General features: G+C 52.5%; 2 protein-coding genes and 1 long non-coding RNA gene across 4 annotated transcripts; 2 read left to right on the plus strand and 1 right to left on the minus strand.

The window, feature by feature from the left end:
* The first annotated feature begins 110 nt into the window (after positions 1–110).
* RDH5 (retinol dehydrogenase 5) lies at positions 111–5,962 on the plus strand. Of its 2 annotated transcripts, none has more exons than XM_009247855.4 (5): positions 111–813; positions 1,468–1,814; positions 2,009–2,267; positions 4,214–4,377; positions 4,650–5,962. In XM_009247855.4, the coding sequence occupies exons 2-5, from the start codon at positions 1,505–1,507 to the stop codon at positions 4,871–4,873; spliced, it is 957 nt and encodes a 318-aa protein (XP_009246130.1). In that variant the 5' UTR covers positions 111–813; positions 1,468–1,504; the 3' UTR covers positions 4,874–5,962. The 2 variants fall into 2 exon arrangements, with proteins under 2 accessions (XP_009246130.1, XP_002823420.1); XM_002823374.6 differs by having other exon boundaries at positions 1,473–1,814.
* On the minus strand, positions 5,807–8,688 carry CD63 (CD63 molecule). The gene is made up of 7 exons (XM_009247858.4): positions 8,612–8,688; positions 7,487–7,675; positions 7,226–7,300; positions 7,038–7,133; positions 6,459–6,599; positions 6,150–6,233; positions 5,807–5,963 (listed from the first exon to the last, which is right to left on the minus strand). The coding sequence occupies exons 1-7, from the start codon at positions 8,675–8,677 to the stop codon at positions 5,898–5,900; spliced, it is 717 nt and encodes a 238-aa protein (XP_009246133.1). The 5' UTR covers positions 8,678–8,688; the 3' UTR covers positions 5,807–5,897.
* A 701-nt stretch (positions 8,689–9,389) lies between these two features.
* Positions 9,390–12,160, plus strand: LOC100440135 (uncharacterized). Its single transcript, XR_656297.4, has 2 exons — positions 9,390–9,662; positions 9,962–12,160. It is a non-coding gene; the product is annotated as an uncharacterized LOC100440135 (long non-coding RNA).
* Positions 12,161–22,167: the final 10,007 nt, after the last annotated feature.

The raw sequence follows: 22,167 nt of genomic DNA on the forward strand, positions 1-22,167 counted from the left end.
TCTCTGTGGTGTGTTTCAGAGAGCTACTAGCTCCAGTGTCGGGGGTGGGAGTGGAAGGTTCAAAGGTGGTTTCCCTGAGGGACAGGTACCTTTTGGGTAGAGGGTGGAACTAGCTTCCTCTTACTGTCCCAACTCTCTTCTCCTCCATGGCCCTTGTGCAGGTGTCTGTTAGGCAAGCAGAGGGTGGGAGTTCCCATCCCTCCTGAGAAGGTCCTAGTAGCCCTGCCCCAAGCTTCCTAATTCAGGACTTGTTTCCTACAGAAGAGAAACAAGGCAAGGTACAGGCCTGGTCCCCAGCTCTGGCTTTCTGCCTCTCCACGTGCTCATGGCCCCCCCCCAGGCTAACACTAAGCAGTGTCATGAGTCTGAGCCAGGTGGGAGATTAATTCCTGGGGGCACTTCAGGGCTGAGAAGGGGGAGGAATGACAGGTCCAGTAACCGTTACCAACAGAGCAATGCAGCTGCCATCCTTGACAGCTCCCTCCTCCTCGGAGACCATGACATAGATGGTCAGGAACCCAGGCTGAGAAAGACAGCCAAGGGGTGGGGGGAGCCTAGGCAAATCTGGCCTCTGCCAAGTCCTGGCTTCAGCCAGGCAAGCTCCAGCCTCCCTGGCTCCTCCTCCTCCTCAGTCCTATCCCCACCCTGTCACACATACACTTAATACGCCTGGCATCCAATTCCACCCACTCCGGACTTTGGCCTTAGCAGTAGTTAGTGTGGGAGGCTAGGAAGACTGGGAGCAGTCTCTTAAACAAAAGCAAAAGAATCAGCTTCGGGCGCTGTAGTACCTGCCAGCTTTCCCCACAGGAGGTAAGTGGATACTGGGAGCTGGGGGAACTATGAGAAGACTAGCCAGATATTACATGTATTGCCAGCTTAAAACTTTCAGCTTTTAACATGCTTCCTCACACATTATCCCCTTTGATCCTCCACAACTCTGCGGTGGACCTGGTGGGTCTTAGCCCCACTTGGTAGATGAGAAAATAGGGTCAGAGAGACAGTGAGATGCTCAGTATCACACAGCAAACCTGAGGCCACCAGGACTAAATGCAGGGTTCTTGGCCCTATACATCATTCCAAACACAAGACCCAAGTTGCATATAGAAGGTTCAGTGTCCCTGGTTTAGAAGGAGAGGTGGTGTGAGGCAAGCAAGAAGATGCCTCTGTTGCACTCCAGCCTGGGCGACAGAGTGAGACTCCACCTCAAAAAAAAGAAAAAAAAAAATGCCTGTGCTCCATACAGCAGGTCTGTACACAGGATCTGGCTCATGTGGTTTTAGTTAAGTTAGCCACAAATACAGGGTCTGCCCACATCTTTGCTTTGAACAGATGAGCCATGGTTGGCCAATTATCTGCCAACCAGATAATTTCTCAATATGCTCACACCAGATGCTTCCAGCTAGGGAAGGTATTAGGGGAAAGGGCTTGAGGGCCGCAGTAAACTGGACAAGTTTTTCTGCCCAGCCTAGGCTGCCACCTGTAGGTCACTTGGGCTCCAGCTATGTGGCTGCCTCTGCTGCTGGGTGCCTTACTCTGGGCAGTGCTGTGGTTGCTCAGGGACCGGCAGAGCCTGCCCGCCAGCGATGCCTTTGTCTTCATCACCGGCTGTGACTCAGGCTTTGGGCGCCTTCTGGCACTGCAGCTGGACCAGAGAGGCTTCCGAGTCCTGGCCAGCTGCCTGACCCCCTCCGGGGCCGAGGACCTGCAGCGGGTAGCCTCCTCCCGCCTCCACACCACCCTGCTGGATATCACTGATCCCCAGAGCGTCCAGCAGGCAGCCAAGTGGGTGGAGACGCACGTTAAGGAAGCAGGTAAGTATGGTAGACCACCAGGAATATGGTGTGGGGTGTCCTGATCCCCACAGTGACCCCAGGAGTCACCTGCAAGGGCTGTGGTAAGCTAAAGGGACAATTTGAGGAGGAGCAGTTTTCAGATGCTCCCAGGAAGAAGCGGGGGCTGTGGGAGTGCTTCACCTACCCCCAGCATCCTTCTCATCTCCCCACAGGGCTTTTTGGTCTGGTGAATAATGCTGGTGTGGCTGGTATCATCGGACCCACACCATGGCTGACCCGGGATGATTTCCAGCGGGTGCTGAATGTGAATACAATGGGTCCCATCGGGGTCACCCTTGCCCTGCTGCCTCTGCTGCAGCAAGCCCGGGGCCGGGTGATCAACATCACCAGCGTCCTGGGTCGCCTGGCAGCCAATGGTGGGGGCTACTGTGTCTCCAAATTTGGCCTGGAGGCCTTCTCTGACAGCCTGAGGTGAGGGGTACAGGGCTCTGGGTTCCAGGACTAAGAGCAGCCCACTCAACAAATGTGGGCCAGCAGAGATGGTTAAGATGCAGCACATTGGAATAGTTAAGAAGAGCCAGTTTAGGGCTAGACTTCATGGGTTCAAACCCCACCCTTATGTAAGCTTTGTGACCATAAGTAGATTACTTCTCTTTACCCATTTTTAACACGTTTGTTTTTTGTTTTTTGAGACTGATCTTGCTCTGTCACCAGGCTGGAGTGCAGTGGCACGATCTCGGCTCACCACAACTTCCGCCTCCCGGGTTCAAGCGATTCTCCTGCCGCAGCCTCCTAAGTAGCTGAGACTACAGGCACACGCCACCATGCTCGGCTAATTTTTGTATTTTTAGTAGAGACAGGGTTTCACTATGTTAGCCAGGTTGGTCTCAAACTCCTGACCTCGTGATCCGCCCACCTCAGCCTCCCAAAGTGCTGGGATTACAGGTGTGAGCCACCACGCCTGGCCTTGCCTCTCATCTTTAAACAATAAGATTCAAAGTTCCATGGGAGCACAAAGGAGACAACAGGAGTAGGGCCTGAGTTTTTTTTTGTTTTTTTAAGCGTTTTGCTCTTGTTGCCTAGGCTGGAGTGCAATGGCGAGATCTCAGCTCACTGCAACCCCTGCCTCTCAGGTTCCTGTGATTGTCCTGCCTCAGCCTCCCGATTAGCTGGGATTACAGGCACGTGCCACCACTCCCAGCTTTTTTTTTTTTTTTTTTTTTTTGTATTTTTAGTAGAGATGGGGTTACACCATGTTGGCCAGGCTGGTTTTGAACTCCTGACCTTAGGTGATCCACCCGACCCGGCCTCCCAAAGTGCTGGGATTACAGGCGTGAGCCACCACACACAGCCCAAGGCCTGAGTTCTTAGCAGAAGTATAAGGCGCCTAAGCTTAGTCCACCTTCTAAGGAAGCCTGCCTTTGTCACCATCACTCAGCAAATAACCTGAATGTCTCTTTTTGTCCCTGTCTCTCAGCCTTAATTTTCCAGGCAGCATCATGGAACACATACTTTTTTTTTTAGTTCTGAGACAAGGTCTTGCTCTCACCCAGGATGGAGTGCAGTGGTGCAGTCACAGCCCACTGAGCTTCAAACTCCTAGGCTCAAGCAGCTCAAGCGATATCCGCCTCAGCCTCCTGAGTAGCTGAGACCACAGGCACGCGTGCCAGCATGCCTGGCTAGTATTTTTTTACAGATGGGTTCTTGCTGTGGTGACCAGACTTGTCTCAAACTCCCGGCCTCAAGCGATGCTTCCGCCTGGGCCTCCCAAAGTGTTGGGATTATAGGCGTGAGCCACTGCATACTGGAACACATACTTTATACTTGGATTTTTTTTTCTCCCCTCCCCTCCTGCTCCTTACCTATACTTGGATTTCTACATCTGTGCCAGGGCAGTGGGATGTAGCCCCACTTTCCCCATCAGCTTACCCTCCAGCAAATATGAGACTATACCCTTCAATATCCAGCACTCAGGCTCAACCCTGTGTTTTGGGAGCAAGGGAATGGGGTTCCTCTAGGTCAGGAATCGGCAAACTCAGTACTCAAGCCAGATCTGGCCAGCTGCTTACAAGCTGATAATGGTTTTTTTATTTTTAAATGGTACATTGTAAACTGTTATATAAGTACCTGATAATATCATTAATTTTGTTTATTGGCCTGCCATGCTTAAAATATTAACTCTGGCCCTTTAAAAAAAAAAAAACGTGCTGACCCCTGCTCTAGATCAAAGAAAACAAACCTCAAAAATACTTTCCTCCCTCTACCCCACTTGACCCTTGTCCCGGGGCAGTAGGCATCTCCTTCAAAACTCTTGTCCCTGGTCTGTGGTAACTTTCTCAGCTCTCCAACCCATGTCCCTCAAAGTCCCCTCCCTACAGGGCAAGAACCCAGCAACTTCCCTCTGCCCCCCACTCTAGGCGGGATGTAGCTCATTTTGGGATACGAGTCTCCATCGTGGAGCCTGGCTTCTTCCGAACCCCTGTGACCAACCTGGAGAGTCTGGAGAAAACCCTGCAGGCCTGCTGGGCACGGCTACCTCCTGCCACACAGGCCCACTATGGGGGGGCCTTCCTCACCAAGTGTGAGTAGCCAGGCCCACACAGGGGCACATGAAGGGAAACGAGTACCAGAAAGGCCAGTCCTGCATAAGCCTGCTGGGAGGTGGGTGGGGCACCCAGGACAGGGTTGAGGGTGAACAGGATGTTACAAGAGTGCCCAGGCCATGTGGAACCTGCCCACTCCCCACACTGAGGAGGGGACTGAGGGTGACAAGCCCAGGGCCCCAGAAGACAGTACCTAAGATGGGCTGGAGTGAGGAAGGGAAACTGATTGCAACCACCTATGGGGCTGCAGACCTGAAAATGCAACAGCGCATCATGAACCTGATCTGTGACCCGGACCTAACCAAGGTGAGCCGATGCCTGGAGCATGCCCTGACTGCTCGACACCCCCGAACCCGCTACAGCCCAGGCTGGGATGCCAAGCTGCTCTGGCTGCCTGCCTCCTACCTGCCAGCCAGCCTGGTGGATGCTGTGCTCACCTGGGTCCTTCCCAAGCCTGCCCAAGCAGTCTACTGAATCCAGCCTTCCAGCAACAGATTGTTTTTCAAGGACACGAACTTTGATTGATTTCTGCCCCCACCCTGGTACTGCCTGGTGCCTGCCACAAAATAAGCACTAACAAAAGTGTATTGTTTAAAAAATAAAAAGAAGGTGGGCAGAAATGTGCCCAGTGGAAGGCTGACCCCATTTAAGTGCCAACTACTCCAAACCGACATGCTCACGGTCTCTGGCCTGTTCAGTGCCCACAAAACAGCTAGCACCCACAGCGGGGCGCCAGGGAACTGCCTCACATCTACAGCTGCACCTCGAGGAGTGGCCATCAGAGGGCACTTTAATACATTTCCCTTATTTTCTGAAGGGGAATAAGGTTGCAATTCAGTGTCTGTACTGGAAATGGTCTTCATATTTCTTGGGGGAGAAGAGCAGGTGATGAAGAGCGTTCGGGGCCAGGCTGGGTGGCTTCCATGGAAGAAAAGGCAATATTCACGTAAATTCTCCTGCTAAGGACACTGGCCACACAGGTGTAAAGGCAACTTATCATACTTTGAAAGGAGCTGGATCCCTTGAGGATTGGCCAGGAAGGGAGGTGCTGGGCCCTTAGCGGTGCACAGAAGGCCAGGAAGATGTCCAAGGCAGATGTGGGCTGGGCTCTCCCAGGTGGGACCTTTCTGGGGAACTGCTTTGACTTACGCAGCAGATGGTTTCATGAATGTTCATAGTGAGCCTGGCAGCATAAGACTAGGGGGCAGAAAGCACCACAGTCTCTGGCTCCTCACTTCTCCCACTGCCTGCCCAACCAACACCTTCAGCAAAGTCCTCCTTTCCCAAACACCCCCCAAAATAGACCTTCTCGAAGTACACATGCAGTAAGGTCCCAGAGGACAGGGAACATGGGTAAGGAAAGGAAGGAATCAAGCATCACTCTAAGACAAACACAGACCATCTCTCTTTTTGGTCTGAAAAAATAATCCGTTTAATTGAAAAACCTGGAGGATACTATTCCACTCCCCCAGATGAGGAGGCTGAAGATACCAGACCCCTACATCACCTCGTAGCCACTTCTGATACTCTTCACGAGGCAGCAGGCAAAGACAATTCCCAAAACCTAGAAGGAAAGATGGGGACGGGGGTGCAGAGGAGTCAGAAGGGCTAGCTACCCCAGACCCATGCAAGAGACTCCAAACACACACTCCCAGGCCAGTACCTCCTGCTCAGCACCCTCCTCCCCTCAGCCCCTTCCCTCCAGGCACCCTGGACGGAGTCCCAGCCCCTGCTCAGGGTTATCTCTTACCTCGACAAAAGCAATTCCAAGGGCTGCTGCAGCCACCACCAGCACATTTTTCCTCAGCCAGCCCCCAATCTTCTCCACACAGCCCTGAAGGGTGGCAGGCACAAAGGACAAAAGCACCATCAGAAACTTCCCACCCCAACCCCCTCCCCTGGTCCATCAGTCTCTTCTCTGCCCCTGTACCTTTCACCCCACCCTTAGCATTTCCAGATCCCCTCCCCATCCCTGACCCTGTCCACCTCCATCCTGGGTCTCTTGCCTTCTAAAACATTTCTCAGGTTTCCCAAGTCCCATACACAGTCTCATCCCTACCTCCTTATGGATCGCCTTCTCGTTGAAATTAATCCCACAGCCCACAGTAACATTAACGCAGCAGGAGTCAGGGACTCGGTTCTTCGACATGGAAGGGATTTTCTCCCAATCTGTGTAGTTAGCAGCCCCACAGCACTTAAACTGGGGGAGAGAAGAAATATGGAGAAGAAGGTTGTTCAGTGAACCTTCACCTTCAATATGGAGATGAGAATTTTTTTTTTTTTTTTTTTTTTTTTTTGAGACAGTGACTTGCTCTGTTGCCCAGACAAGAGCCCAGCGGTGGCTCGATCTCGGCTCACTGCAACCTCCGCCTCCCGGGTTCAAGCGATTCTCCTGCCTCACCCTCCTGAGTAGGTGGGATTACAGGCACTCACTCACCACCACACCTGGCTAATATTTGTATTTTTAGTAGAGACGGGGTTTTGCCATGTTGGCCAGGCTAGTCTCGAACTTCTGACTTCAGGTGATCTGCCCACCTCGGCCTCCAAAAGTGCTATTACAGGCGTGAGCCACCACACCCAGCCTTGGAGATGAGAATTCTCTATTCCCACCACCCCAGCTCCCAGCAATCCCACTCACATCTGCCTGCATCCTGTCCAGGATCGAAGCAGTGTGGTTGTTTTTCGGGTAATTCTCCATCTGCTGCCGGAAGTTGTTATTAAACTCTGACATCACCTGAGTACGGAAGAGCACTGTTGCAGTCAGAATTCAAGCACCTGGGTCCCAGACCCGGCTGAGGCAGGCCCTTCCCATTATTCCCTGCTTACCTTATCTCTAAACACATAGCCAGCAATGGCTGCGGCCACCTCCACCACCATGATAAGAGACAGGAAGATGGCAAACTGCAGGAGCAAAGGACAGGAGTCAAGTTTGGAGTCTATGTATTACAGGGGCCTGTTCTGGCACAGCCGGTCCCTGGACACTCACAAAGGTCTTCCTCACCCACCCACCTCACCCACCTTCTTGAGCCCGAACCAAGCTGCTCTGGCAGTCCCAGACCACCCATGTTGGTCCCGCCCCCCACTCACCGTGATCATAAGACAATAGTTCTCCTTGCAGGCCCCGCAGCAGCCCACAAAAGCCACCAGGAAAAGGAAGACACCCACTGCGATGATGACCACTGGCAACAGAGAGCCAGGGGTAGCCCCCTGGATTATGGTCTGACTCAGGACAAGCTGTGCACCGACACCCACGGCAATCAGACCCACTGCACAGGCCTAAGAGGAAATCAGGTGAGGATTAGGCCAGATCCACAACACAGTGGCCCTCCATGGTGGAGGGCAGGGGGTACACCTAGGACACAGACTTGACCCCATCCGGAAAAGAGATTCTCACACCTCCAGGGAATTTCTTTGGCTGTGGGGAAGGGGGATGACCCATCATTACCAGCCCCTACCTCCCCTGATCCCCTCCCGGCTCTTTAATCAGGGACGTGACCAAATTCAAAGACCTCCCAGAAAGCCTTGACCCCAAGACATGTATTTCTGACCTAGAATAATGCTTTCTACAGGCCTCCAGGGCTCCCAGCTCAATTCTCTCCCAGAACTGCCCCCTCACTATCCTCCAAGTGCACATCCCACGCGCGCATCAGCTGTGACTAAGGTTCCTCTGGCCAGTTAGACCAGGAGAAGGGAAGAGGAAAAGGGGGCAAGAGTGATGTGCCCCTCCCTAGAGAAACAGTAGCCTCTCAAGCCAGGAGCCCAGGGCAGGAACAAATTGAAGTGGGTAGAGCCCCTCCTCACCCCCAAGCGCTGGGAGGAGGGAAAGGGGAGAGGGGCTGGAGAGGGACGAGAGGGTTGGGGAGGAAGAGAGGGGAGAAGGGAGAGCGAAGGGAAGCCCCGTGGCGATAGCATCAGGCGGTTGGCTGGTTGCCCCACTGCCCCATATCACAAATGGTTGGGTCACCAGACAGGAAGGGCCAGGAGGGATGGGGGTAGGGGTTGCTGCACACCCAGGATGGCCATTCTCGGTGGAAACAAGCCTCAGGTGTCCAGGAAAACTGGAGGAGGGAGTGGCCGCGCTGTCTTTCCCTGGCTTTCTTTCCACATCTGGTCTCCAGCTGCCTTAATTCTCATTCCCTCAGCCCTCACCACTGTGAAGCCAGGTCTCCCCGCACCCTGCCGGCGCGCCCCCCAGGACTCCTCGCCACTCACGCAAAAGGCCAGCAGGAGGACGTAGAGCAAGAACTTCACACATTTCATTCCTCCTTCCACCGCCATGGCTGCCGGGCCTGGGGCAGAGGGGAGGGCGGGGGATTAAAACTGGCCGAAGGGGGACCTCGGTTTCCGGGCTCCCGGCCGGCCCTCGAGGGCTTCCCTTCACGGCCCCGATTCCCGGCCCCTCCCACCCGGAAACCCGCGGTCGGATCCACGTCTCCCAGCCCCCTCTTTACCCGCAGGAGAGAGGTGGGGGCGACGGCCGCGAAGCCCGGACCCCGCCCCGCCGCCTCTGGGGCCCAGGACAGATCCAAGGGCGCCGGCAGGGGCTTGAGCCTGACGCCGACCCTCGACCCGCCAGTCTCCGGGCGTCAAACACCCTCTCCCCACCCAACACCCAGCCTGGAGAAATGGTCTTCAGCCCAACCCCGACCCCCGCTCCAGCCCCTTTCCCCTGGGCTGTGACCTCCCTGCCCACCAAAAAAAAAAAAGTGCAGCCAGCACCCCCGCCACACCCTGCCCGGGCCCAGGGAACTTCGAAGCCAAGTTGCTCGAGGGCGGCTGGAGAGCGCCGGGCGAGTCTCTGCGGGCCTGGGGCGGGCCCTGGAGGAAGGGACTGCGGGTGGTCTCTCCCAGCCCGCGGCCTCACCTGGTCTTCCCAAGGCTGCGCGCTCCTCTCCCGCCGCGGCTCCGGGGCTCTCTAGCTGCGCCCCCCGGCTCCCGCCCCGCCTGCTGCGCGGCCCCGCCCCGGGCTCCAGCCACGGTCCCCTCCCCCGCCGAGTGGCCGCCGGCCTCCCTCATGTGACGCGGGAACAGCTGCGGCCTTAGTCACTGGGCCCGGCGCGTGGTGGGCCGAGCCCCCCGCCCGGCCAGGGCCACGTGGCCCCTACCCGGAAGAAGGCGCCCACTCCCGCAAAGGGAAAGCCGCAAGGGCAAGACCTCAGGGCGCCTGGGGCCCCCCTCTGGCGCTATACCTCCGTGCCAACTCGGGGTAGGAGAGCGGGGCGGAGCGCAGCCTGGGTCACTCTGGTTCAGAGAAGCAGACGAGGTGGGTGAGAGTTACCCTCTGAGCGCCGGGGCGGAGAGCTGAGGCCGGGTGACAATGTGGTCTGTGAGGTTTCCCCATCCTACCGTAGCCCAGCTCTTTCCTCTGGCTCCAACTCTGTGCAAGCCCCCTCCCCATCCGACTGTGCAGACAGCTGGGGACTGCCTGGGGTCGGGTGGGGCCAGAACAAACACTTCCAGAAAGTCCCTGGCTCACATCCTGGGTGTCTCCCAACATTCTAGAGCATTCTAGAGTGGGGATTTCCGGCCCCCCTCTATTAGCACAGCTTCTCCATTTTCCAGGGCTCCTAGTCTGAGAAAAAGGGAGGAAGCCCTTCCCCGAAGCCACGCTACCCAGTCAATCAAGACACGTCCGCGTCGGGTCCCGCCCTCTGGGGGAGGATTGACAAGGTCTGTGCTTCCAGCCTCCCGGACAGCTCCTGCATCCGTCTGTGATAGCGAGGGCTTGGGGGAAGACACGAAGGCAGGAGAGGCTTACATCCTCTGGATTTCCCCGTCTTATCCCAGAAGACAAAGCCAGGTGAGGGCTGGAAGCGGGCTAGGGGGATCAAGCTGCCTCCCTCCCTTGTGCCAGGGGTGGTCCCCAGAAGGAGCTGATGTGAACAGGCCGGAGAGTAGGACAGGCCGTCATACCCCCACACCTCCAGCCTCGGCCCCACTCCTTGGGCTCTTAAGGTCCTGCCTCAAGAACCACTTCCTGAGTCTTGGTGTATGTGTGTACACAAAGAAGAAAAGAAGTCTCTAGAGCTAAAGGAAGGAGATCCGGGCTGGGCTGAGAAGCACCTTCCAGGATCACGGCCTTCCCGCGGGACACACCAAGCCCATTCCCGACCTTGCTCTTCCTGACCATGGCTGGCAGGCTGTGGAGGAGGAGCGGAGAGCTGAAGAAAGGAGTATTCATCAGGTTCCTTATTGTGCTGCTGCTAGATACCAGGCATGTGCTAGGCTTGGGGGCTGCAAGGAGAGGAAGACAGCGGCCCTGCCCTCTGCTAGCAGGCAGAACCAAGTTCTGGCCACACTGTGAAGAAAGGCAGAAGCCTGCGGGGGCAGCTGGTTAAGCTCAGAGGGAGGGAAAGGGAGAGGAGAATGGATTTCACGGAGCAGAAGGATGTGCTCAAGGTGACCTTGGAGAATAAAGGGGAGAGCTCCAGGGACAGAGAAGCAGTTGACTGTGGGAAAAAAAAAAAAAAGGGAGCATTTTTTAAAGTACATGGCAGGTTGGGGTTGGCTGGCTCAAAGGGCTTGGGAAGGATGTGGTGAGATGGGTTGAAGGTGGTCTGAAGATCAAGATTGAGAGACTTTAGATACATAACAACCAACTGCAATGTTTGGTCCTTCATTGAATGGTTGAACAAACCAGCCATGAAAGACATTTTGGGACATACAAATATGGACTGTGAATTAGACATGAGAAAATTATTTTGTTAACTGTTATCATAGTTAACAAAACGGTCATATAATGATATGATTATGTAGAGAAGTTACTCTAGCTTTTCCTCTTTTTTTTCTTTATTCTCATATCAGCCAATGCATTTGTTACAGGAAAGGGGTCCCAATCCAGACCACAAGAGAGGGTTCTTGGATCTCATGCAAGAAAGAATTCAGGGCGAGTCGCAGTGCAAAGTATAAGCAAGTTTATTAAGAAAGTAAAGTGGTGAAAGAACAGCTGCTCCATAGACAGAGTAGAATGTTCCTGAAAGTAAGAGGAGGGGCCAGGCGCGGTGGCTCACCACGCCTGTGATCCCAGCATTTTGGGAGGCCTAGGCGGGTGGATTACCTGAGGTCAGGAGTTCGAGACCAGCTTGGCCAACACGGTGAAACCCCGTCTCTACTAAAAATACAAAAAGTAGCTGAGCATAGTGGTGTGTGCCTGTAGTCCCAGCTACTTGGGAGGCTGAAGCAGGAGAATTGCTTGAACCCAGGAGGCAGAGGTTGCAGTGAGCAGAGATCGTGTTGCTGCATGCCATCCTGGGTGACAAGAGTGACACTCTGTCTCTTTTTTTTTTTTTTTTTTTGAGACGGAGTCTCACTCTGTCACCAGGGTGGAGTGCAGTGGCGCCATCTTGGCTCACTGCAACCTCCACCTCCCGTGTTCAAGTGATTCTCCTGCCTCAGGCTCCCAAGTAGCTGGGACTACAGGCACGCGCCACTACGCCCAGCTAATTTTTGTGTTTTTAGTAGAGATGGGGTTTCACCATATTGGCCAGGATGGTCTCGATCTCTTGACCTCGTGATCCGCCACCTCGGCCTCCCAAAGTGCTGGGATTACAGGTGTGAGCCACCGTGCCCGGTGAAACTCTGTCTCGAAAAAAAAGAGGAGGAACACATTCACCCTAGGTATAATGCTTGTATATATGGAGAGATGTGCTCTGCTACAAAAGTTTGTGATAAAGGATTAATTTTCTTAATTACTATATTTTGTAAGAATCGATATTATCTTTTTTATTATTATTATTATTAATTTGTTTCCTTAACCATAAACATCTAGGTTTTTTGTGGTTTTTTTTCGGTTTTTTGTTGTTTTTTTTTTTGAGATGGAGTTTTGCTCTTGTTGCCCAGGCTGGAGTGCAGTGGCACAACTCACCACAACCTCTGCCTCCCGGGTTCAAGAGATTCTCCTGCCTCAGCCTCCTGAGTAGCTGGGATTACAGGCATGTGCCACCACGCCTGGGTAATTTTGTATTTTTAGTAGAGCCGATATTGTGCCATTGCACTCCAGCCTGGGCAACAGAGCAAGACTCTGTCTCAAAGAAAAAGAAAGATGAAAATGTTGTGGAGATGGACGGTGCTGATGGTTGCACAATGTGTATGTACTCAATGTCCCTGAATTTTATGTTATATATATTTTACTACACACGTACACACAAAGAATGGCCCACTTCTACAGCCTGGAAAGTTGACACAGAGCCCCATGTGTTTGCTGAGGTGCAGGATAGAGGGGCCTCTTAGTGGGAAGTGGCTGATCTCAGACCTGGCCCTTCACATCCTTCAGATCCCCCAGCACCTGCTCCAAGTGCCTGACATCCAGATATGCCACCAAGCCGTCCCAGCTGGCCCAGGCTGCTGCCTCTAGGTTGCCTGGTAGGTGCGCTGAGGCAGGGACCCTTGTCCCTCCACACCAAGCAAAGCCAGGTTGCCCTCCAGCTCCACCACACCTCCACCTAGGCCCAGCGACACAGCATGGGGGCCACAGATGTCTCGAGCAAAGGTGCAGCCTTCTGAGAGCATGTAGGCATCAGCCAGACCCAGTGCCATGCACAGCAGCTTGTAGCCTGCATCTAAGCACAGGAAAAGGTGAGGGGATAAGAGGAAGGTGAGGAAGAAAGAAGGGATCCAGAATCAAGGGAAAAGAAGAGGAGAGTTGGGAGAGGGGTGAGGAAAAACGAGAAAGTGGGAGACACAGAGGAGGGTGGGAGGCATGGGGAAGGATGGGGGAAGGGGAGGCAAAAATACATGAAGGATCAATGCTTCTTGGGCTTCGGTTTAAAAAACATTTTCTTTAATTTTTGAAAAATAGGTGTAAGAGAGGAGTGGGGAGAGGGAAGAGGAAGAGATAGGGATGGGAGGGAAGAAGGAAACAAGGATGCATCATCAAAGCCATCCCCCCACTGGGAGGGTAAGGAGAGTGGTGGCTAAAATTCAAGATCCAGAGGTTGGGTCTGAAATGAGGGCCTGAAATTTAAGTCCAGAGGCCTCAGCTTTGGATAAGGAGAGAGGCACGGTGCCTGATGGCATCTCTCAGATCGCAGGGTGAAGGAGGGGCTGCCCCTGCGCGTTTGCAGGTCCTGCTGGCAGAAAAGCTCATAGACCACCCCGCAGGGCTCTCCAGAGAGTAGGTTATACGCCCCAGCACCAGCACTAAGTGCAGCCCCCAGGGGAATACTGTGCACGGGCTCCACGGCAACATCACCACTATGTACTTACCAGTTGGTGGAGACTGGGGAACACAAAGGAGTCTCCAGGCCGGGCGCGGTGGCTCACGCCTATAATCCTAGCACTTTGGGAGGCCAAGGCGGGTGGATCACCTGAGGTCAAGAGTTTGAGACCAGCCTGGACAACACAGTGAAACCCCATCTCTAATACAAATACAAAAATTAGCCAGGTGTGGCTGCGGCGGTGGCTCACGCCTGTAATCCCAGCACTTTGGGAGGCCAAGGCAGGCAGATCACGAGGTCAGAAGTTCGAGACAGCCTGACCAACATGGTGAAACCCTGTCTCTACTAAAAAATACAAAAATTAGCCGGGCATCGTGGTGCACGCCTGTAATCCCAGCTACTCAGGAGGCTGAGGCAGGAGAATCACTCTAATCCCGGGAGGCGGAGGTTGCAGTGAGCTGAGAACACACCACTGCACTCCAACCTGGGCAACAGAGCGAGACTCTGTCTCAAAAAAAAAAAAAATTAGCCAGGCGTGGTGGTGCATGCCTATAATCCCAGCTACTCAGGAGGCTGAGGCAGGAAAATTGTTTGAACCTGGGAGGCAGAGGTTGCAGTGAGTCAAGATTGTGCCACTGCACTCCAGCTCGGGCAACAGAGTGAGACTCCGTCTCAAAAAAAAAAAAAGGAGTCTCCAGTCACTGGGTGGCCATCTCTGCTCCAACTTTTTGGGGGAGGCCACACCCTTCATAATTGGCAAGACTACATTACCATGGTATCCAGAAGAACATATTGCCAAAGTCCCTTTTTATCTCACTTCCAGGAAAGTGGAGCTTAGAGAGGTAAAGCCACTCAGGGTCAACAGGTCAACCTGCAGGTAAGAATCTGGGTCTTTTTTTTTTTTTTGAGACGAAGTCTCACTCTGTCACCCAAGCTGAAGTGCAGTGGCACTCGGCTCCCCAAAACCTCCGCCTACCAGTTTCAAGTGATTCTCCTGCCTCAGCCTCCCAAATAGCTGGGATTACAGGCTGTAGCCAGCCACCACACCTAGCTAATTTTTTTAATTCTTTTTTTTTTTCCCGACAGAGTTTTGCTCTTGTTGCCCAGGCTGGAGTGCAATGGCGAGATCTCAGCTCACTGCAACCTTTGCCTCCCGAGTTCAAGTGATTCTCCTGCCTCAGCCTCCTGAGTAGCTGGGATTACAGGTGCCCACCACCACGCTGGCTAACTTTTTGTATTTTTAGTAGGGACGGGGTTTCACCATGTTGGTCAGGCTGATCTTGAACTCCTGACTTCAAGTGATCCACCTGCCTTGGCCTCCCAAAGTGCTGGGATTACAGGCGTGAACCACCACACCCTGCCAGGGTCTTGATGTACCACTCCAGTGCTGTCACACCTGCCACCAGCAAGATGCTTTCTGAGGCCAGAAGCCCTGGTGTGAGACCTGGTTCTGCTGCTCACGAATGGGGTGACCTCTCTCCCTGAGCCTCAGCTTTCTCCCAGTTGAGTAGGAGGGAAACAACTCCCTTCCCCACCTCACAGGGCAGTTGTGAGGATCGCAGAATAAATTAAGGGAATTGGTTTTATTACTTTAAGAATGGTGGCCAGGGCCGGGTGCGGTGGCTCACGCCTGTAATCCCAGCACTTTGGGAAGCCGAGGCGGGTGGATCACCTGAGGTCAGGAGTTCGAGACCAGCCTGGCCAACATGGTGAAACCCTGTCTCTACTAAAAATACAAAAATTAGCTGGGCGTGGTGGCATGTGCCTGTAATCCCAGCTACTCGGGAGGCTGAGGAAGAGAATCACTTGAACACAAGAGGCGGATGTTACAGTGAGCCGAGATCGTGCCAGTGCACTCCAGCCTGGGTGACAAAGACTCCATCTCAAAAAAAAAGAATGGTGGCCAGGCCGAGCGCAGTGGCTCATGCCTGTGATCCTAGCACTTTCGGAGGCCGAGGTGGATGGATAGCCTGAGCTCAGGAGTTTGAGACCAGCCTGGGCAACACAGTGAAATTCCATCTCTACTAAAATACAAAAAATTAGCCGGGCGTGGTGGCATGCACCTGTAGTCCCAGCTACTCAGGAGGCTGAGGCAGGAGAATTGCTTGAACCTGGGAGGCGGAGGTTGCAGTGAGATCTCAGCACTGCACTCTAGCCTGGGTGACAGAGCAAGACTCCATCTCAAAAAAATAAATAAATAAATAAAAAATGGTGGCTGGGCACAGTGGCTCACACCTGTAATACCAGCACTTTGGGGAGGCTGAGGCAGGCGGATCACCTGAGGTCAGGAGTTCGAGACCAGCCTGACCAACATGGACAGACCCCCGTCTCTACTAAAAATACAAATTAGCTGGGTGTGGTGGCACGTGCCTGTAATCCCAGCTACTGGGGAGGCTGAAGCAGGAGAATCACTTGAACCCGGGAGACGGAGGCTGCAGTGAGCCGAGATCATGCCACTGCACTCCAGCCTGGGCAACAGAGCAACACTCCTGGATCAGCCCATCTGCTAGCATTCTGAGGTCCTTCTCCAAAGACCTCAAAAAACAAACAAAAAAGAATGATAAGGCTTTATCATACCCTGTTTTTAGACTCATGGGAATTAAAATGATTTTGCTTTGAGAAATATCTGGATACCCCACCCCAACTGACGTAGCCAAGGTAGGGTGGGAGGGACAATCAGCCTCCTTCTGCCCCTCACACTCACCTTAGCCTTGGCCTTGGCCTAGACCCCCCAATTCAAGCCCCAAGGTCTAGCTCCTCTTGCAACCCCACACTCCAGCTCCACCCCCCACCAGGATCTGTCCTTAGGGCCCGCCTCGATTCCTTTCCCCATTTCTTGGGCCCCTAGTTCCTGACCTCTGGCCCCTCACTGTCACTCCTGTCCCGGTCTCTTCCCAGCCAGTGCCATCATTAACAACGAGGTCCATCCAAATGCCCAGCTGGTGAGTGGGCAGGATGAACAGCTCCAGCCCATCCTGCTTGAGAGCCTCGTCCAGGTTCATGTCTTGTTTATGCACTCCCTTGGCCAGGATCTTAGCTGCTGTGTGGTTCTGGCCCAGAACCAGGCACAGGAGCACAGAGGTATCTACCTGAGAGTCACAGAGCCTCACAACTAAAGTTTTTCCTAGGATGGAACAGAGATGAACATAGGAGAAATGACAAAGAGGTGATGCTGGGACTGGGTGGTTATCTCAGGTTTCTGTTCCTTGGGACTAAAAAGCCAAAAGGCCTAGGCAGGGGCTTAGGAAAAATTCATTCATGTATTCATCCATGTATGGGGAGCCTAAACATGGAGATAAGTAAGACATGTCCCTGCCTTCAGGGTGCTTACAACCTTATAGGCACAGACAAAAAATACAGTGTGGTGAGAGGGCTATGACAAAGAGAACCCCTGGGTTCTGGAAGCTGCCTAGCACAGGCTGGGGGATGCAGTGGGGCAGCAGAGGACCTGAGATACCTGCCAAAGAAGAAGGGCCTGTGGCACTCACCCAGGCTGTTCTCAAACTTGTTGGGTTATTCCCCATGGATGTGGTCTTGCAGCCCAGGGAACTAGGGGTGAGGAGTGCTGGCACCCCTCGGTAGAGCCCAGACCAGTTTCTCCTGCCCTCACCAATTTCAGGCTCCCATTCCCAGATCCCAGCCAGACCCTCTGGTCATCCTCACACCCTCACCGTTCACACACACACACATGCCCCTCATTTGACAACTTTGACCTTCACTACCCTCTGCTTTCTCCTTCATTCCCTCTGGAGAGATAATTCCCTCTGAACACTCCTGCAGTTCCTCCCTGCTTCCCAACAGCTCCCTCACCTGGCAGCCCAGCTACTGCTTTGTCGCCTCCTGGATCAGCCCATCTGCCAGCGTTTTAAGGTCCTTGGAGAAGCTGACATTGCACTCAGACCCGTTCTTTTCCTGGAGCAGCAGCTGGAATAGTGGTGCCTCCTGCTGGCAGCATTGGCCACTGCCAGAAATAGGGCCTGCAATGAGGACCCACCATGGGCCCAGAGAGGGAGCAGTAGGTGAGAACTCAGGGAAGAGGTGGGGACCCCAGGGAGGCCAAGAATGAAGATAAGCAGCAGCTTGCACCCAGTGGTGTTGTAGAGCTGGCCTGCCATGAGAAGAAGAGAGGGGACAGATTGGGGATGAGCAGGAGGGATGCCAGAGGCAAAGGAAGACATAATCCCAAATGATTCTTAGAGTCCCCCAGTTGTATCCTGCCACACTGCCCACCACCCCAAACACAAACTCTTTGGCCCCCTTCTCCAAACTCCCAACTTCTCTTAGAGGGCCTTGGGGCTAAAGAGGTTAACAAGACTGCCAAGTGATCCCAGCAAGATAATTATAGGGTTTAGAATGTGGTGTGGGAGAGGACAGTAATTACAGTGACATCCTCTCTGGAGCTGCAGAATTTGTGGGCAGAGGACTGGAAGGGGTCCACTCTACTAACACACCACCCCCTAGCCCAGAATAGCCTCCCCACTCCCCCAGAGGCACATGCAGGGAGAGCAGGAGAGCCGGGGAGTAAGCCTCTCCCCTCTGCTACATCTCAACGAGATGTAGCCCCTCCCCTCCTTAGAAAGCCCTGCAGTGCCAAAGAATGAGTCCACTGACCCTCAAAATAGAAACTTTAGGAGAAAAAAAGGAAGAAGAGATAGGATTAGGGATCCTCCCCAGGGAGGGGAGAAAAATAGCTACTCCCCACTGAGCCTAGCTCTGATAGACAAGGCAGTTTGGGTGTGGAGGTGGCCATTGTGGTGAAGGTGCAGGGTGGCGGGAGTCCCCCCTTACAGGGTTCCCTTACAATGGTTCCCCTGTTCTGGCAGCAGCACTTCTGATCACGGTCCAGGCAACTCTGGCCTCAGACCCCGGTGACAGGCTCCAGGGAGCTGCAGCTCTTCCTGAGGATGTAGCAGACCATCTACCCAAGCACCTCTCTCTCTAGCAGGTCCTGAAACCTCATACCTTCCCCCGGAACACAGCCTCCTTCTCTCCTGGCAGCTCGTACATTTTAAGCCTAAATGCCTCCCTTAGGCTGCGACCCACATTTGCTATGAACCAGTCAGGACCTTGAAGAAGGCGGGCCTGAAGGTTGCCTGGGTAACTCTGGGAGAGGGGCACCCTTGGCAGGAAGACAGTTGCCAGGGAGACTAGGACAGTGGGCGGGGCCCCAAACCTTAGCATGTACTAGGATAAGGAAAGATCTAATGTCCAGATCCCCCCGAACTTATTTTCCGTAAAGCCACCAGTGCCCCATTTTTAGGGAGTCTGGGGCAGCTGGAGTTCTGAAGCTCCTAAAAGAAACCTCCCAGGGGTTAATTCCTGAAACTCAGGGGATCCCAACAGGACCAAACCTGAGGGAACTCAAGGAAATAGGCAAGATCTAGGAGATGCTGGAGAAAGGACAAGGCTTAATGCATTATGATATGGAACTTTTCAAACTAAAAGTCTAAAATGAAAATGTACAACGTATGCAAAAATAAAACCCTTAAGCCGTGCTTTTAGTTCCACCTCCAAGGAGCTGATATTCCAGATTCTACCATCAGATGGCAGTCTTGTCCACTTATTGGATTATGTTTAGTCTTGGAAACTGAGGAGGTTATCAGGAGATAGAAATCCTTTCTGTCTCAAATGTTCCTGACTCCAATTCCCTGTATTTGACAAATACCAATAACCCCTCATATATACAAATACACTGTTTTCTTTCCCCCACCCAACTCTTATCAAGTTCACTTAGCAGGGCTCATTCATTCTTTATTCAAAGCTGTTAAGGAATACTTTGGTGAAAAAGTTCTTGCTCTCTCTGGTCTCCCAAGGTGAGCGTTGTAAGTTGGGGTAACAGTAATAACTAATGCATTTAGAACAGGTTTTCAGACATTTAATCTTCATAACCTTACGAAATAGGTACAATATTGTTATCCTTGGCCAGCTATAGTGGCTCATGCCTGTAATCCCAGCAATTCGGGAGGCAAAGCGGGTGGATCACTTGAGGTCAGGGGTTCAAGACCAGCCTGGCCAACATGGTGAAACCCCGTCTCTACTAAAAATACAAAAATTAGCCAGACTTGGCGGCGCGTGCCTGTAATCCCAGCTATTCGGGCGGCTGAGGATAGGAGAATCGCTTGAACCTGGGAGGTGGAGGTTGCAGTGAGCCGAGATCTCGCCACTGTACTTCAACCTGGGCGACAAAGCAAGACTCCGTTTCTCTCTCTCTCTCTCTCTCTCTCTCTATATATATATATAATTATCCCCATCTTACAGGTGAGGAATCTGAGGTATAAAGAGGTTTAATAACTTGTCCAAGTTCACACAACCAGAAAAGGGAGAGAGCTGGGACCTGAACCCAGCCAGCCTACTTCTAGTCTAGAAGCTAGGTGATTAATCTCCATACCTCACAGAATGGTGCAGATATATCTGGGAGAAGCAGCTACTCTAGACCTGAAGTCAGGAAAGGATTCTTGGATGGGATCTATGCTGAGACCTGAAGAAAGAGTAAACTTGGCCAAGAGATTGGTGGGTGGAAGAGAGTGGAAGTAGTAGGGGGAGTTGTTCTAGGAAGAAGAAACAACCTGTGCAAAGATTCAGAAATGGTCAAGAGGACAAGGGTGAAACAAGACATTCAGATTTCTAGCCTGGATGATTGTCATTCACTAAAATGAAAAGCTGCAGGATGGGACACATTTTAGGGAGAAAGAAGGGGTTCTCTAACCTATGATACTTGAAGTGCCATGAAACATCCAGATTGAGATACGCAGGAAGCATCTGGCCTAGAGTTCTGGCTGGTCTTGTTTACTTAATCTCTCCTCTCCTCTCCTTTCTTCCTTCCTTCTTTCTTTCTTTGTTTTTTTGTTTTGTTTTGTTTTTTTGGTTTTTTTTTTGACAGAGTCTTGCTCTGTCACCCAGGCTGGAGTGCAGTGGTGTGATCTTGGCTCACTGCAACCTCCGCCTTCCAGGTTCAAGTGATTCTCCCACCTCAACCTCCTGAGTAGATGGGACTACAGGTGCACACCACCATGCCCGGCTAATTTTTGTATTTTCAGTAGAGACGGGGTTTCACCATGTTGGCCAGGCTGGTCTCGAACTCCTGACCTCAGGTGATCCACCCACCTCGGCCTCCCAAAGTATTGGGATTACAGGCGTGAGCCACCGTGCCTGGCCTACCTAGTGTCTTTTCTAGTTTATCTGTTCTCTGAGGAAAGGAGCTGAGTCTTACTTACTTTTGCATCTCATTTATCTTTGTACCTGCCACTAGATACATGTTTGGTGAGGAAGTGAAGTCTGTACTACCTTCTCTTAAGGGAGAAGAAGGAGGTGACACCAACTTTGCTCTCACAGCCTTTCCAATTTTGCTGAAGAAATGACAGAGAAACATTTTACGACATAGGATATGCCAGAATATGTGCTAAAGGCAATCACTGCTCTGAAAAATCAGAAAGGAAAGGAAGAATCATGAAGGAGAAGAAGCCCATGAAGGCCACTATCGATTGCTTATATGGAATCCCCACAACCAGTTAAGGGTAGGGATTGTAGCCCCATATTATAGATGAAGAAACTTGGTGAAATGCTGAAATGCCCATGTCTTGGTTGAAAGCAAGGGAGGGAACAAGCTAAGTTTTTGTTCCAGTCTGTTTTGTTTTCAGTTTCTGTTACCCATGGAAATGGATTGTCTCTTCAAAGCTCCCCAGCTTGGTCCTCCTAACCCCTACCCAACCTCCTCCCCTCATACCTGGATCCCCAGTTTCTTCCCTTATTCTACTCCAGTTCCTCAACCCAACTCTATCCTTATGTCTGGTGCTCCTGATGCCTATGCCAAGCCAACTTTAAGACATTTTATTGGGCTTTAATTCCAGAGAGGAAACCAATGCCCCTCTATTCTGAGAAGCCCAATAATAAAGTTCATCCATTTATTAAATAAACATTGTGGATGCCAGGAAATTAGCAAGACCTGATTCCTTCAAACATTTTTTCTTTTTTTTTGAGACGGAGTCTCGCTCTGTCACCCAGGCTGGAGTGCAGTGGCGCTATCTCGGCTCACTGCAGCTCCGCCTCCAGGGTTCACGCCATTCTCCTGCCTCAGCCTACCCAGCAGCTGGGACTACAGGCGCCCGCCACCATGCCCGGCTAATTTTTTGTATTTTTAGTAGAGACGGGGTTTCACCATGTTAGCCAGGATGGTCTCGATCTCCGATCTCCTGACCTGGTGATCCGCCCGCCTCGGCCTCCCAAAGTGCTGGGATTATAGGCGTAAGCCACCGCGCCCAGCCTGGCCCGAACATTTTCAATTTGACTATTGCTCCAGGGCTTTCAGATCCAGAAATAAGCCTGGAAAACCTGAAGTCAGAAGTTAAGCACCCTCAAAACATTTTTTCACCTTTGTACTGTTCTACTCTGCTCTCTGACTGCCCAGGATCACACCTGAAGACTAGGGCTGGTCCCACATCTGTATTTCATCTTGTGCATCTGAGCGCAGACTTCTTTCCCATGCTCACCCTTGCAACCTCCAGCCCCTTCTCAGACTTCTAAGACCCTGCAGATCCAAAGATATAGCTAGAAATCCAGAGATCTAGATTTCTCCCCAAGTATAACAGCCTCCAGCCATCTCCTCCCACCCTTCCC

The sequence above is a fragment of the Pongo abelii genome, chromosome 10 (genome assembly GCF_028885655.2).
Source record: "Pongo abelii isolate AG06213 chromosome 10, NHGRI_mPonAbe1-v2.0_pri, whole genome shotgun sequence".
In the NCBI taxonomy this organism is placed as follows: domain Eukaryota; kingdom Metazoa; phylum Chordata; class Mammalia; order Primates; family Hominidae; genus Pongo; species Pongo abelii.

Coding starts and splice junctions, on each gene's coding strand:
- RDH5 (XM_009247855.4), top strand. CDS start 1,505: ATGTGGCTGCCTCTGCTGCTGGGTGCCTTACTCTGGGCAGTGCTGTGG. Junction 2,268..4,213: donor GCCTTCTCTGACAGCCTGAG/GTGAGGGGTACA, acceptor CCCCCACTCTAG/GCGGGATGTAGCTCATTTTG. Junction 4,378..4,649: donor GGGGGCCTTCCTCACCAAGT/GTGAGTAGCCAG, acceptor ATGGGGCTGCAG/ACCTGAAAATGCAACAGCGC.
- CD63 (XM_009247858.4), bottom strand. CDS start 8,677: ATGGCGGTGGAAGGAGGAATGAAATGTGTGAAGTTCTTGCTCTACGTC. Junction 7,676..8,611: donor TCCTCCTGCTGGCCTTTTGC/GTGAGTGGCGAG, acceptor ATTTCCTCTTAG/GCCTGTGCAGTGGGTCTGAT. Junction 7,301..7,486: donor ACTATTGTCTTATGATCACG/GTGAGTGGGGGG, acceptor TTGCTCCTGCAG/TTTGCCATCTTCCTGTCTCT.